The sequence below is a fragment of the Loxodonta africana genome, chromosome 10 (assembly GCF_030014295.1).
Source record: "Loxodonta africana isolate mLoxAfr1 chromosome 10, mLoxAfr1.hap2, whole genome shotgun sequence".
In the NCBI taxonomy this organism is placed as follows: domain Eukaryota; kingdom Metazoa; phylum Chordata; class Mammalia; order Proboscidea; family Elephantidae; genus Loxodonta; species Loxodonta africana.
This window is the reverse complement of record NC_087351.1, coordinates 79,528,935-79,544,157: the sequence shown is the minus strand read 5'-3', so window position 1 is coordinate 79,544,157 and position 15,223 is coordinate 79,528,935. Positions and strand designations below refer to the sequence as shown.

General features: G+C 48.8%; 2 protein-coding genes across 3 annotated transcripts in view; one reads left to right on the top strand and one right to left on the bottom strand.

The window, feature by feature from the left end:
- PIGH (phosphatidylinositol glycan anchor biosynthesis class H) overlaps positions 1-13,011 on the top strand; it is a 29,633-nt gene extending 16,622 nt beyond the window's left edge. Inside the window, exon 5 of one of the 2 annotated variants that reach the window (XR_010323180.1) lies at positions 308-5,226. Coding sequence is in view for 1 of the 2 variants with exons in the window: in XM_064292619.1 (XP_064148689.1) it covers positions 11,547-11,600 (54 nt within the window). In the remaining variant the exon portion in view is untranslated. Of the gene's footprint in view, positions 1-307; positions 5,227-11,546 lie in introns of those variants that run through there. The other variant, XM_064292619.1, reaches the window with a different exon arrangement.
- PLEKHH1 (pleckstrin homology, MyTH4 and FERM domain containing H1) overlaps positions 1-15,223 on the bottom strand; it is a 50,956-nt gene that overhangs the window by 11,337 nt on the left and 24,396 nt on the right. The window contains exons 5-17 of the mRNA XM_003408723.4: positions 13,921-14,002; positions 12,998-13,758; positions 9,995-10,073; positions 9,172-9,263; positions 7,160-7,310; positions 6,787-6,929; positions 5,504-5,614; positions 4,478-4,564; positions 3,999-4,160; positions 2,929-3,009; positions 2,361-2,543; positions 1,879-1,987; positions 647-759 (exon numbers count right to left, since the gene is read on the bottom strand). Of these exons, the coding sequence (XP_003408771.3) occupies positions 647-759; positions 1,879-1,987; positions 2,361-2,543; positions 2,929-3,009; positions 3,999-4,160; positions 4,478-4,564; positions 5,504-5,614; positions 6,787-6,929; positions 7,160-7,310; positions 9,172-9,263; positions 9,995-10,073; positions 12,998-13,758; positions 13,921-14,002 (2,154 nt within the window). The remainder of the gene's footprint in view (positions 1-646; positions 760-1,878; positions 1,988-2,360; positions 2,544-2,928; positions 3,010-3,998; positions 4,161-4,477; positions 4,565-5,503; positions 5,615-6,786; positions 6,930-7,159; positions 7,311-9,171; positions 9,264-9,994; positions 10,074-12,997; positions 13,759-13,920; positions 14,003-15,223) is intronic.

Here is a 15,223-nt window from a genome sequence, read left to right as displayed (position 1 = left end):
ACAGGAAGACTGAAGGCCCCTCAATTACTGCCCTCTCTGTAACTGGAATGGTGTCTCTGACTCCAAGGGGAGAAGTGAACAGGCTGCGTCATTCTCCCAGGGTTCCCGAGAGGCTCCAGTTCACTGACAGTCCCTTCTACAACAGGGAACATTGTCACTGCTTCTGAGAGATTATGCGTGCTGAGGGGGGGTACTTTGGGATAGAGTCTTTAAGATGTTTACATTACATAAGCAAGGCATGTTCATTTAAAGAAGAAAACTCAGGCACAAGAAATATTCTAAAATGGGTTGCTAACTAACCTCTCAGGTCCAGAAACTACATAAACCTGGCCTTTCCTGCAGTCAACTACAGGAGGAGGGGAGCTCCTCAAGGGCGAGTTTTCACTGGAGCTTCCCAAGGACTGTGAACAATATCTCAGAGCTTCCTCCTTCCCAGCAGCTCACTTCCCGGCATGAGGAAAAAAGCAGTGGACACCCTGTGGACTTTCTTTCCCTTCCTCTTCAGATCCCTCTGTGGGCTACCCCCTAATTGCACGGCCTCTTTCACCTGAGTATTAACATTGCTGCACAAGCAGCACCAGGCAGCACCTGGGTGCATGGTGTGGGTGCCGCCAGCTGGTGGCCCTGGGCTCCACTCCCACTTTACCTTGAAGAGTTTGAGGGCCTCCGTCTGCAGGGCCTCCGAGGGCAAGGTGGTGAGGGAGGTGTACAGCCCATCTTTGCTGTAGCACAGCACGGGGTGCCTCCAGAGGGGGGAATCTGCCCAAAGCACAGCACCAGAGAACTGCAGCAGTTACCACTGATGAGGGAACCCACCTCCCACTCTGGCTCCCACCCCCACTTTAATCTGTGGGAAGACAATGGTTTAACTGTCTGGGACACACAGGTTGTGCTCGGTTTGTCATCCACAATCTGTACTGTGCAGTTAGCACTTACAAGCATGACTACACAGGAAGGTGGCTGCCACTTTATTTATGGAGCTACAGTGGGGGTTTATGTGCAAGGTTGAGGGCGCCTGAGTGCAAGAGTGTGTGTGCAGGGCAGTCCTCCTTCCTGCAGTTATCAGGTCTGGGTCTGGCTGATGGAGCATAGGTGTCAGGCTGAAATAAGTCTCAGAGCAGTAGAAAAGGGGTATGTGTGCCTTTAGTTAGTTCCTCAGAGCTATGGGTATCAGTAGCAAATAAAGATCCCAAAACACCCTAGGCTTAGGTTAACCTGATCCCAGTTTAGGCTTCATCTGCTGATTAACAAACTCTAACTATAGATTAACCAGCCACCTTCTTTGCTCAGCTCTCTGTCCAGCCAACAAAGCTGCAGGTTGAATAGAGTAAAACATTTACTCAGGTCACTGGAAAGTCGGCTTCCCAGATAAACCACCCCCAAATACAAAGATCAGTATCTTGATCAAAGACAGAGGGGCCCCGGAGGTTGGGATGAGAACTCCTTTCTGCAGTTTAGACATTTTAAAAACAGCTTCAAAGGAGCCCAGTGCTGCAGTGGTTAAGCACTCTGCTGTTAACCAAAAGCTCGGTGGTTTGAATCCACCAGCAGCTCCATGAGAGAAAAGACCTGGCGATCTGCTCCTGTAAAGGTTACAGCCTTGGAAACCCTATGGGGCAGCTCTACCCTGTCCTGTGGGGTCACTATGAGTCAGAATTGACTTGATGGCACACAACAACAACTTCCTGTAGTAACTGTAAACTCATCTTCAGCCCATGTTTGATGAGCTGATAGTATCTGAGAAAAATAATGTATGTGACAGAAAACAAAACAAAAATAACAAAAAACAGGGTGCAATACTGCTTTCTTTGTATTTTTAACCAACAATCACCCAGCCACCACCCTCCAACCCAAGGAGTGATGACCACCCTTGCCTACCTGGATCTCCTTCACCATCCATCAGTTTTCCAATGAGCTGCTCATAGGCAGTGCCCACCTTGGCACTGCTACCACCTGCAGCCACTGTGAGGTGGTAAAGCCATGTGTCCTGGAAGGGGATGGAAAGCCATCTGATGGAGAGGGTATGGGAGGAATAGAGGCAATAGCTCCAAAGACAGTTCCTTGAAGGGGTCAAGCCCATGGTGGGCTTCAGCCGTTTGGCTGGCACAAGTCAAGGCCACTAGTTTCTAAGAAAGACTCAGAATTAGGTGAACGTGAACCCAAATTTCCAAGCTTGTGGCCCTGTGTTGATCATTGGGAGTGAATACAATGTAAGGGACTATCCCCTATCAGAGAATACCTGTTGCCAAAGTGTCCAAGAGGGAAATAAACTTGAATTTTACAAAGTTCCGGTGTAAGAGAGAAGAGAAGCTAGAGTCACAGGTTCAAGCTTTCTCCCAGAGGCCCAAACCCTCCCTCACCTTTTCATGCTTGGTGCCAATGAGGAGGTAGGTAGGGCTGTGCTCTGCGGGGCGGATCACCAGGGTGCAGTGGGAGGAAAGCAACCGTCCGGTTCCTCCGGCCTCATAGTCCTCGTCTGAGTCACAGGATCGATCTACTTCCTCTATGTGTGCATCCCTCATGGGCAGATGGCCCAGGGGTCGCTGCAGGGAGGAGTCTTTCATGAGTGGGAAAGCAGTGGGGGACAAGGGAGGCTCCTCTCTCTGAACCCTTAGGCTTTGTAGGGCTGGGAATCATGGAAGTGGACAGGATGACAGGATGGGGACGGGGAGACTACAGCCTCCCAGCCATGGTGAGAGCAGCATGAGGCTTGTTCGGGGCAGCACAGATGGGCCGTACAAGTAGAATTCACTGGTTGTGCTCTCAGATGGGATCTGGTCTGCTGGCTTTTGTACTTGCTGAGGGGTGAGGTGGAGGACCGTGCAAAGCCGGGGACCTCCATCAGGACTTGGAGCCTTAGTGATGTGGTTTGGAGGAAGTGGGTGAGTAGGTGCTGTTGGAAGGCCCCACCCAAACGCTAGGAAGTACCTTGTCCTCATGGCTCCGATAGTAGTAGAAAGTTTTTCCAACGAGAGCACACCAGACCAGCTTGGAGTGGCCATGCTTTACCTGTAAGACCAAAATGAACTAGCAGTATTAGAACTATGTAACTCTGGGAATAAACTCTCAGCTGGCAAAAGGAAGCCACAGGGAGACAGCTTCAAAACCTAGTCCAACTCAGGTCCTTAGTGGAGAGACCCTCAGACTTCCCACTAATGGGAATCACCCCTTTCACAGTGACGGTGCTATGCTTCGTGCCATGTGATCCCAGCCCATCCTTAGGCTGCTGCTCAGTGACCTATGATCTGCCATTAAAAGATGAAACAGGTCAATCGGATTTCCTCCCCCAAAAATATGATCCACAAAACATAGATCATATGAGTTGTAAGGAAGCCATGAGGGAGGTAAGGGCATGACAAGCTGAAACCCTTGGGTAACCCAGACAGAGGATAATGACGAACACACACTGAATGGAGAAGCAGGGCCAGGGATAGCCTGTAAGCACTAATCTTACTCTTATAAGCTGCTTTGGTTCCTGATGGCTTTTGGGTCTAGTTAATGTGCTTCCTTCTTAACTTCCCTCCTCTGGGGGTATCAAGTACTTCTCTGCTCCTTGCAACCAGAAGACTCTAAACTAAAATGTCTTTAGAGCAGGCCTCTCAGCCCTGGATATACCGTGGCATACTATGAGTCTTTGAATGGCCGTAATACCTCACTAGGTCTTTGCTTCCCACTACTGATACTGAGGCTTGGTGGGGGATCAGGGCAGGGGGAGGGGCATCCCCTCATGACCTCAGAATGGTACAAGACATTTCCTTCCTTTCTCTGTCTTGAGTATAGCTGTTGTTCTAACAGCCCTGATCCCTGTTTCCAAGGAATCAGTCATCATCATCTTGTGTGGTCAGACCATGTGTGAGGACCAACCACCAGTCACTGTGAGGAAGTTCCTGGAGAAAGGAGCTGTATATGAGGAGGGAACCCACCACTCCTTGGCACTCCCACTCCTGGCTCCTCTGACCCTCAGGAGGCCCATTTGTCCTAACCAGCCCCACACATACCTTGGTCAGCCAGCCCTTCACAGTGGGCTTGGTGCCACTGTGAGGCAGGGCTGGAGGCCCAACAGCTTGGACTTTGAGCAGGCTCTGCAGTACTCGGATCCATTCCTCCAGCAGGCTAGGTGAATCAGCCGTCAGGTAGTAGGTTTTCTTTTCAGAGATGAGCTGTGGGAGAGTAAGGGATTAGGGTCAGGAGCCGGGAGACAGGAGAATGAAATAACAGGGACCTGGCTCTAAGGTGGCCCAAATCTCTGAACCCACTGGGCCTCCCCACCAGTTATTTCCTCCTTTCTTTTCCTCCCTTCACTCCATGTCTCACATTCTGCCTCTTCTTCCTTTCTAACACAAACTAGGATCACAGCCAAATGTTGATGCAGTATCTTTCATCCATGCTCATGTTGCCCCATCTTTGTCTCCATCACAGCCATATCCAAACCAGCACCCCTTCTGTCTAAAATACAAACTGCTGGAAGCATGCTCACCTGGAATGTCTGTGCACCCTCCCCTCGAACAATTTGGCATCGGGAGTTAAGTTCTACTTGACCTTGAGGTTTTCGGATAACATCATTCTGTATAAAGAAAGGAGTGGGGAGGAAAGAGGTTGGAGTGTGGAGACTTCCCAGAGCATCATTTACCCTCATATCTTCCTTCAGGTCACAGGCAAAGGAGAACGTGATTACCAAGTTTTCCTGGGCTAGGTGTGATGGAAAACTTGATCTGGATCCTGGTCCTAACTAAATGGAGCAACGATTAGGGCCTCAGGTCCTTCTGACTCAGGCCTCCAAAAAGACAGATTGAGGACAGATGTAAAGCCCTTAAATTCTTTCCACTGTATCCCTTATACCAAGAACGGCAAATACGCAGCATATATGTCACCATTACCCTTTCCAGTGCCCACTGCAGACATACAGCATGCTTTCTCACTGAGTGATAGAGCCCCAGAATCCTTAACGTGGTTTTCCAGGAGCCAGTACCAATCAACTGGAGATCGTTACAGACGATGCCTTTCTGTCTTCTTTAAAACATTAAAATTGGCTCTCAGGGAGGTCCAGTCACACTAATTCCCAATAGTCAAGGCTCGCTAACTTCAAACAGCTCCATTTGGGGAGGAAGGAGGTAGAAGAGGCAATGGGCTCATCTGCTGGGACAATCTAGATGACATGAGGGCAGCCTGGGACCAGGCATAAGAAGGAACTGGCTTCTGAAGGAAGAAGAAATCACCAAGCCAAGCGGCCTAGAAAATGTTTTTGACCAAAGCTGTGGCGGGGCTAAGCCATGTTAATTTCCTCAGTGCCTTATTTCATTGAGATAACCTGTGACCAGCCTCTGGTTGGTGCCCCCAGGTGTGGCTCAGTGCCTCAGGTGCACAGCTATGTAGTCTCTCCCCACCTGACAGGCCTTTGCCCTTCTGATTGTGAGCCAGTTGCCCCTCCCTGAGGCCCTCTCACAGAGTTCTGGGTCTGGGGTGGGGTCCTTTTAACTACAGTCCTGGGGGACAAGGGTCTCACCGGGGATTTGTAGTACATAATCTGTCTTTGTCTCAGGACAAACCAGCGCCTCTTCCATGTCTTCACTCGGCTCCCCATCTTTAGTAGGTAGCCCGATTTCTCCAGTGATTCCTGCAGGGATGAAATGATATAGGGCAGAAGAAGGGTAGACAGAAAGGGGAAATCCCTTGGGGCTCCTGGATGTCACACAGGCCAAAATGATCCAGTTGGGCCCACTTTGTCATCAATTAAAAGCAAAGTATTCATGAAAAGAGAGAGTGGAGGGAGAGAGCGGGCTGTCTCATTACGGGGAGAGTAATTGGGAGTGTGTAGCAAGGTATATATGGGTTTTTGTGTGAGTGACTGACTTGATTTGTAAACTTTCACTTAAAGCACAATAAAAATTATTAAAAAAAAAAAAAAGCAAAGTATTGAGGACCTACTATGTGTTTTTCCAGGGTACCACACCCTGCTAAGAGCTCTAAGAGAACTAAAGCAAGAGTGCTCCTGCCTTGGAAGGGCTCCCATGCTGGTTGGGAAAGACAATGCCTCACTCTGAAAGGATGGCAGATTAGCGACTGTAAGAGGCAGAAGCAGGCCAGGAAGGGCTTCAGGAAAGGGTCAGACCGGAACTAGCCCTTGAAGGAAAGGTCAGTTTCAGACAAGCCAAGAGGAGGAAAAGGCCATTCCAGGCAGCACAGAAGGGAAAGAGGGCAAGGCAGACTTGAAGAGATAAAGACACAGAGGCACAGTGGTGCGGAGCAAGGGCTTGGGAATTAGATCAATCTGGCATATAGTAGCACGTCTCTGAAGCTCAGACTCTGAGCCTCACGGGTAAAATGGGATAATATTCCTTAGCGGGTTGTGAGGACAAATGAGACAATGTCTGAAAAGCACTGCACACAGTGCCTGACACTGTAAATGCTCAGTAAATGGGAGCCCTCGTTAGCATTCCCAGGCTGATGTGAGGATAAAAAGAGGTAACATGTAAAAACGCCTCATGGGGCCTCGTGGGCCATAGTAGCCATTCCTGGTAGGCTCCTTCTCCTTCTTTCCTCAGAGGGTCTGTGTGTGCCTGACTCAGTAACTGTACAACCCCCAGTCTACTCCCAATGGCCTCACATCAGTGGCAGCTCTGTGGTCCTCCTTCCTTTCCCCTCTTCCACCCTTCACCAACCCCAGGACCCTGGGCCTCACACAGCTACTGCCTGAATCTAGTGCTGAAGACAGAAAGTGCCCTCTCCCTTGTGGCCCCTGGCAGCCTCTGCTGGAGGTCTGCTCCCACCACCGTACTCCCAGCTCACCCCGCCTAGGCTCAGCCCATCAGTGGAGTAGGACGAGGTACGCTGTAGTTTATGCTCAGGCTCTGAGTAGTCACTGTCCAGAGAGCAGGCATCCGGGGGGATAGCATAGTCGCCCTCAGAGCTCAGTGAGGACATGGAGACGCCTGGTTGTAAGAGGAAGAGTCAAGGCCCTGGGTCCCACATCTCCCTAACTGGTACAGCCCAGGAGCTACACAGCCTTTATCACCCACCCTGGGACCTGACTGTAGGGTTGAGGGTAGAATGCTGCTGAGGGTATGGGCACAGAGCAAGCGGGAACCCTGGTGTATGACTGTTTGTGGAGGAGGTGAGTTGGCCCTTGTTGCCCCATACTCGTCCTGCTCCCTTCTTGTACCTCTCTTGATGGCCCGGGGGCTGCCCAGTCCGCTGGTCTTCCTGGGCTCGGAGCAGGTAACCGAAGTTCGGAAACTCGCCTGAGAGCTGCAATCATCGTCGGACCCAGAGGACTCATCCACAAAGGGTATGCTGCTGATCTTTGTGGCTCTCTACAAAACAGACCCCCTTCCCCACTGCAGCTGGGCTGCAAAACAGGCCCCATTCTACCCTGCAGTTGTGCAGTAGTCCCAGGTTCCCAGGGTGTGACCATTACAGCCTGTCTGGGGTAGCATCGATATCCGGACCCAGCCACGCACAGGTCAACTGCTCCAAAGGGCTGGAAGGCTCATCCTGCCTGACTCCTGTGTCCTTGCCTCCATGCCTTTCCTTGGGCCTTCCTCCCCCACCCACCATCTTCTATGCTCCCCAGAGGAGCTGCCCCATTCAGGCTGCTGTGACTCTTGCTCCCTGCCACCAGGGGGCCGGAAAGCCACACCACAGGCCAACTGTCTGGCAGGAGCTTTTAAAATGTGTGTAGACATTGAGACAATTAGAGATATTTCTATTAGAAGACTGACGATCCTCGGTTTTGATGAGTATGAAGACAAGGATACTCTGTAGTGTGATAAAGACTTTTTAGAAGATAATTTGGCAGTACCTACTAAAATTTAAAACACGTGAGAACGGTCGCACAACTTGAGGACTGTAACGAATGTCACTGAATTGTACATGTAGAAATTGCTGAAACGGTGTATGTTCTGCTGTGGATATTCTCAACAACAGCAAAAAATAATATTTAAAAAAAGACATGCATGTAATTTGTCCAGATATTCCACCTTTAGTGCTATCCCTTATGGAAATATGAATATATAAGTAAATATTTATATATTAAATATATTTAATATTAACAGATATTATATACACATAATATAAAGAAAAGATATATTTACACAACGATGTTCATCACATTTATTTTAGAGAAAAAGAGCCATGACCTGAATGCCAATCAGTGGAGCAAAGGTTAAGGCCATCATGGCACATCTATACCGTGAGGTACTGGACAGCAATATGAAGAAGAGGTAGAGCTGTGTGTGGAGGTACGGAAGGATGACCTGACATACGGCTGGGTGAATGATCAAGGTGTAGAATGAATACAACATGATCCCTTTTGTGTAGTGTGGCCATGCATGAGAACGAGAGAGACAGAGACAGGGAAAGAGAGAGAAGGAATTTGTATTTGTAAATGCGTCAGAGGGTTTTGCAAAATAAACACCAAACCATTCATGAGAGTTGCCTCCGGAAACAGGAATTAGGGAAAAGCACTGTGAAAGGAAATTTCACTTTTGGCTTTTTATTCTTCTATGAAATGCTTTACCAAGTATTACAGTTATAATTTCAAAATCTAATAACAAAAAGAAAAAATGTATATGAAAGCATCATGTTGAGCACACTATTATATCTGATTTTTGTTTAAAAATATGTAGAAATGTGTATGACAGGGTATATGGGTTTATGTTTGAACATATGTAAGCCCTGATGGCACAGTGGTTAAGAGCTCAGCTGCTTACCAAAAGCTCAGCAGTTCAAATCCACCAGCTGTTCCTGGGAAATCCTATGGGGCAGTTCTGCTCTGTCCTATAGGGTCACTAGGAGTTGGAATCGACTCAAAGACAGTAGGTTTTTTATATATATATAAAAAATTCCAGAAGGAGTACCACTGCTCTCTGGAAACTGGGCAGTGGGACAGACAGGAAAGGTGGGGACAGGGGTGGTGGAGCAGGCATAGACTTAACCCTTAACTTTTTACTTGTCCGCGTTGATATTGCTTCAAATTTTTGTAAAAATAATATTATTTTTTATAATAAAAATCTAATAAAGATGAACAATAAAGTGAAATATGTGTGGCCTGAGCTCCTAGCCCAGGATCATGTGCGTGCAGAAGCCTGACCCAAGAGTGCCACCCAACCACTGCATGCCGTGATGAAGGGCCTCTCCCAACGGGGCACCCCTCTTTGGATCGCAGCTCCTTACCCCTTTCAGGGCTGTAAAGACAGGCACGGTGACGTTCTTGTAGACAAGGCCAGAGAAAGGCCCAGGGAATACAAGGGCAGGAGGGCTTGAAGCTAGAGGGGGGAAAAGTGGGACAAGATGAGCTCAGGTGACATAACCTGGTAAGGGGCATGAGGGAGGCAGAGAACTGGGCACAGTGAGAAGATTCAGTGCAGATGGTACCCCCAAAAAGAGCGTTCCAGGAGTAGAGGGTGTGACAGGGCTCAGGCTGGGGGCCGAGGCATTCTTGAGCTTCTCTCCCCGCTTTCTGTTCCTCTTGAATGCCTTTGGGGCACCATGATACCAGTGCATTAATGGACCCATTACAACAGAATCCAAAAGCCTTGCCCTGCAACTGCTGTATCCTCCACGAGGCTTGCACTCGGTCCCACTTTTGCAGAGGTGAGTTGCAAATAATACAAGTATGGGGATTCTGTGACTGGCCAGTGGGTCAGGATGAAAGTGGCTCCTTCAGGGGTGCTCCTTCCATCCACAGCCCTTGCACTAAAGAAGGGAGCCTGTACAGATGGGAGGCTGGGCTGCAGGACAGCCTCTAAGGTGTCTTCCAGCCCTATGATTGGCTACCGGCCTTCTCACTTCCACTTGGCAGGTAATGTACTGAAGCTGCACGACTGTTCCCTCCAAGAAGCCCTTGCTGTATGATTTCACCTGAACTTCACTGTTGGGGTGAGGGAAACGGATGCCAGGTGACCCTGGCACTGGGTGTTGCTCGGAGTCCTCTCTGCTCCCCACACCCACCCCACCCACCACCCCTCTGCTCCCCTTGCGCCTTGCTCGGACTCACCGCAGCTGGCTGTGTTACTTCTGGGAGCTGCATCTGAGAGCTGCATGCCGGAAATGGCCACAGCATAGATTCGGCTCTCCTGGAATGCGAGGTTCCATTGGGTCAGGGACTCCATCAGGGCCTAGAACTGCCCACCCACGCCCTCCTGGGGTGTGGAGAAAAAAGCATGGAGCTGGCAGATGTGGGTCCACATGCAAGCTCTGCCAGTTACTAGCTGAGGAATCTTGGGCAAGTTACATCACTTCTGAGCCTCATTTTCCTTAGCTCTAGAGTGGGGGTAATTATAATGCTTACCTTTCAAAGCTATTGTGAGAATCAAATGAAATTATTAACGTAAACATTTATCATCTGGAATATAATCAGTGCCCCCACAGTCATTTCCTTCACTTTGGGACAAAGTGTTTCTGTGGTCCTGGGGGGTGGGGGGGGGCAGAGGCGGTCAATAGCCTGATTCTCTGAATCTTACCCACTTAGAGGCCCTTGGACTTCAGGATCTCACCCCCAGAAGTCGGGGGTGTTGATAAGGAGGAAGTCAGAGCTACACGGTGGGGACATGCTCTTTGTAAGTCAGTTGTTTGGAACCTAGGACATACTTTTTTCCTACCATAATAATGCTGTATCAAGGTTAGGCTTCAGGGCTAACCTACAAAGCCAGCCTGAAGTTTCACTCTGGCCCAAGCAGACTCCACAACCCAAAGAAGATGCTTCTAAGGGAGCATGCTGATTCTCAACTCTCCTTCATCCTCCTCAGCTGGCCCTGGGTCTGATGCAGGCCCACAGACCCAGGAAGCTTCTTTTAATGGTTTTGATTGCACCCAAATAACCCAGCAGGCCCCGCCTATACTTTTCCATATCTCTTTCTCCACTGATGGTAAAGGGGAAACAAAGGCCCACTCAGGTGACTGCAGGGAGTCACAAGCACTGACTGGGAGGAGGAATGTCAGGCTGGCTCCACAGAGGTGGCTGGGCAGCTTGGTAAAGGGTGGGGTCAGCCTGGATTGGGGGGCAGGAGTAGGCATATTGGGGTGTTGGCCCAGAGGAGAATAAATGCAAGGGGAAGCTGGGGGAGGGGCTGGTAAGTACAGGGATGAGATCCTGAGATAAAAGAGGGGTAGGAAGATAGGAGATGGAGGGCAGGAGGAAGGGAATCTAAGGAGGGGCCCTGCAGAGGGGGAGGGAAATTCCTGTAGTCCTCAGGTTGTGCTTCCAGCCTTGCTTATGCAGGGCAGACAAATTGGGTCCAAGTAGTAAGATTAGGCATAAAAAAGATTATTCCTGCCAGGAATGGTCATGGAATTCAACCAAGGACAGGCCTCTAACTTCACAAAGGAAATGAAACTGAAGCCTGAGGGATTTAGGTTCAACAAAATGTAGAACTCTTCTACAAAAAAAGGTTATCTAAGATTAACTTACAAGGTTGCTTTGAGGATTAGTGGATAATTTATCGGGCTCTGCAAAAGGTAAAATGGCAAATGACTATATCTGACTCCCTTAGTTTTTTTAGATTGTGAAACGTCCTTCTCTAAATTTTCAGTCTTCTTGTTTCCCCTAGATGGTTCATGCCCACTTGATCTTGCCTGAGAGAAGGACCCTCTGGCTACTGTGATTTCCTAAGCTCGGCTTCCAACAGGGTGATCCAGCCCAGGGACCTCAGATGGAGCTGGTACTGTACCTTGTTTTTCTTAGGAGCAAGTTACAAAGAGGACTGCAAACATGAGACAAATTCTCCTGAAAGTGATTTATCTGATTCTTCGGTCCCTAGAGCCCAGCTGAGAGAGCACCGAGGGTCTAGGACAAGACCTGAAGCCCCTCAACACTTCATTCCTCAGGGATTAGCTGTGTATGTGTGAAAAATATCATCCAAGGCATTCTGTATATTTATTCTTACTTATTCTCTCTCATACACATACACGAACCCATACGTACACACACACAAACATGTATAGACAAAACACAAGAACCACTATTAGCCATCATGGTACCAAAACCAGTTGCCATCGACTCTGACTCATGGCGACCCCATGCGTGTCAGAGTTGTGCTCCACAGAGTTTTCAAGGGCTGATTTTTTGGAAGCAGATTCCCAGGCCTTTCTTCCAAGGTGCCCCTGGGTGGACTTGAACCTCCAATGTTTTGGTTAGCAGCCGGGCGTGTTTACTGTTTTCACCACCCAGGGACTCCTTGTAAAAGGCGGGAGTGGTAGGCGGGCAGCAAGTAACTCCTCACCCAAGTACTGAGTCCTTCCCACGTGGCAGGCTGTGCTAAGCGCTCGACACCTGGTGTCTCATCTCATCCCCACCACTGCCAGTGAATGCTATTACTCCCTCAATTTTTATTTTAACTTTTTACCATGGAAAATGTCAGCCAGAAAAGAAAACAGTATAGAGAACCACCTCATGTACCCATCACCCAGCTTCTACAAAGATTCTTTCATTCACAATCTTGCCTCAGCTGTATTCCCATCCCCCATTTCTGAGATTCTGAACCAGTTCCACCAGACGTCACATCACTTAATCTAGTATTACACATAACGGGGCTAAGGCTCAGAAATAATGAAAAGTAGCAAACACTTGCATACCACTTACTGCGAACCAGGCACTATTCAAAGTGCTTTACTAAATATTAACACATTTAATCCTCACAACAACCCTACAAAGCAGATGCAATTATCCCCTTTCTGCAGATAGGGAAACTGAGGCACAGAGGTTAAGTAACTTGCCCAGAATCACATAGTTAGCAAATTCAACCCTAGTTGTTTGGTTCCAGGACCTCTGCTCTTAATGACCATGCTGTGTCACTGCAAAGAGTCATGAGAAAATGTGCTGAAAGCACCCAGCTTGGTGTGCAGCATAAAGCAAGTGCTCATGGTCTGGGAAGGCTCCCTGGGACCAGCCTCCCACAACCATGTGAGAATGGAGCCTTGTCGCAAGCTCAGCACAAAAAGACATACTCAATGTACAGTGTCCATGTTGCTAGCTCTGCCCAGGCACGAGGGCGCCTCTTACCCAGGATGGAAACCGGTGCAGGGGTGGTGTGGGTGGTTTGTTCCCCAGCTCTGCCTCCCCCAGGTCAGCTCCAGGGATCTTCAGGCTCTCTTGCTCCTCCTTCTTCCCTGCTGGGGGTGGCTCCTCCATCTCCATCTTTTCTGGTTCCTCCCGGAGCTCAGCTCCAGTCTTCACCTCAAGGAGGCTGGAGGGGCAGAGGGCCGGTAGGGCCCCAATCTCAATGCTCACCACATGGTCAAAGTGCCCAGAGCCCACCTGGGGCTGGCTGTGGTGCCGCTTGGCCAAGTGGATGCTGTCCTGAGGGGTGCTGGGAGTCCTTGTTTTTGGAAGGGTCAGGCTGCTGCCAGGGCCACCTTCTCTGATGGAGATCTTTGTCCCAGGGAGCATCCCTCCCTGAACACTGACCAGGCCCTCACCCCAGGAAGTGGAACCACATCTGGGGATGCGAGGCTTCACGCGCAGCTGACCAGGAGAGCCCTCTCTTCCCAGATGACCCTGAGGCGTCTTGGCCTCCGCTCTTTCCCCAGAGTGGACTAGGCTGGAATGAGAGTCGTCCAAGGGGCTTCCAGCTTCAGGAACAGAGTCCTTGTTCTGCAGGGCACCTGGAAAAGATACAGGCACAGCCACCTTCAGGAAACCCTCAGTCTGGGGACCACTGTCCTGCCCCATCAGCTGGGTTCCAGGCCCTGAAGTGACAGCATCCTGCTCTGGGGTTTCCTGGGGGGCCACCAGTAACTTCCCTGAAGGTGCCATCCGAACAGCTATGGCTGGGCAAAAGTAGACATATGAGAAAGTCAAGGGCATTTGAGGAGTCCCTCGATTCGGCCACATATCCCATCATACACATCCACACACCCCAAAGCACACACACGTACACACATGCATGGCTCAAAATATAAACACACGTACACATGCCTGCCTACCTTCCAGCGCATCTTGAAGGGCTCCCACCTGCTCCACCAGGCGCTGATTGCAGCTTTGCAGGTGCTGATTCTCCATCTCAAGCTGGGCAAAAAGAAAAATGAAGACTTATAACAGCCAGCCTATAGGTTCAGACACAGAATTCAAAATAAGATTAAAAGCCCAAGTCTCCGAGAAAGAACAGTTGGTGCCCCACCAATCCAGGGCCAACCTTCCCAGACAGCCCTGACCTCCTCTCTCCCTCTGAGCTAACGGGTTTCGGTTGGGATAGGGTTGGGACAGAATTCCATTGGGCAGCCCCTGAACTTTCTTTACTAGTTATTTTTAACCTTTTTCATTGTGAAATATAACACATACACAGAAAAATGCATACCACATCAATAAATAGCTTTTTAAAAGATTCTGAAATTGATATCCACATGAACACTATGCAGGTTAAGAAATAAGAATTTGCCATCACCCAAGAAATCCTCCCCCATTCCCCTTGTTTTTGTTGTTGTTGCTAGTTGCCGTTGAGATGGCTACAACTCATGGTGACCTTATGTATAACAGAAAAAAAGTCTTGTCCTGTGCCATCTTCATGATCATTGGTATGTTTGAGTCCACTGTTACGGCTATTGTGTCAATTTGTTTCATTGAGTGTTTCCCTTGTTTTCACTAACCCTCTACTTTATGAAACATGCTGCCCTTTTCTAGCTATTGGTCTTTCCTGATGATGTGTTCCAAGTAAGTAAGCCAAAGTATCGCCATCCTCGCTTCCAACGAACATTCTTGTTGTATTTTTTCTAAGACTGATTTGTTTGTTCTTCTGGCACTCCGTGGTATATTCCATATTCTTTGCCAACACCACAATTTGAACGCATCAATTCTTCTGTCTTCCTTTTTCACTGACCAGCTTTCAACATGCATATGAGGTGATTGAAAAGACCATGGCTTGGGTCAGGTGCACCTTAGTCATCAAAGGACATATTTAAAGTCATTTTTTGTGGCAGACTTGCCCAATGCCAATATGCCATTTGATTTCTTGATTGTTGATCCAGGTAGAATGAAATCATTCACAACTTCAATTTCTTCGTTTATCATGATGTTCTTTATCAGTCCAGTTGTGAGGATTTTTGTTTTCTTCACGTTCAGGTAAAACCCCCCACTTGTCCTTCCCAATCACACATTTCTCCCTCCTCCCTAAGGTAACATTCTTCTAAGTTTATGACACTTGCTTCCTTGCTCGCTGGGTTTTACCATCTACATATGCATCCTTACACACACTGGTTTAGTTGTACCTGTTTTTGAACTTGTTTTGAACTT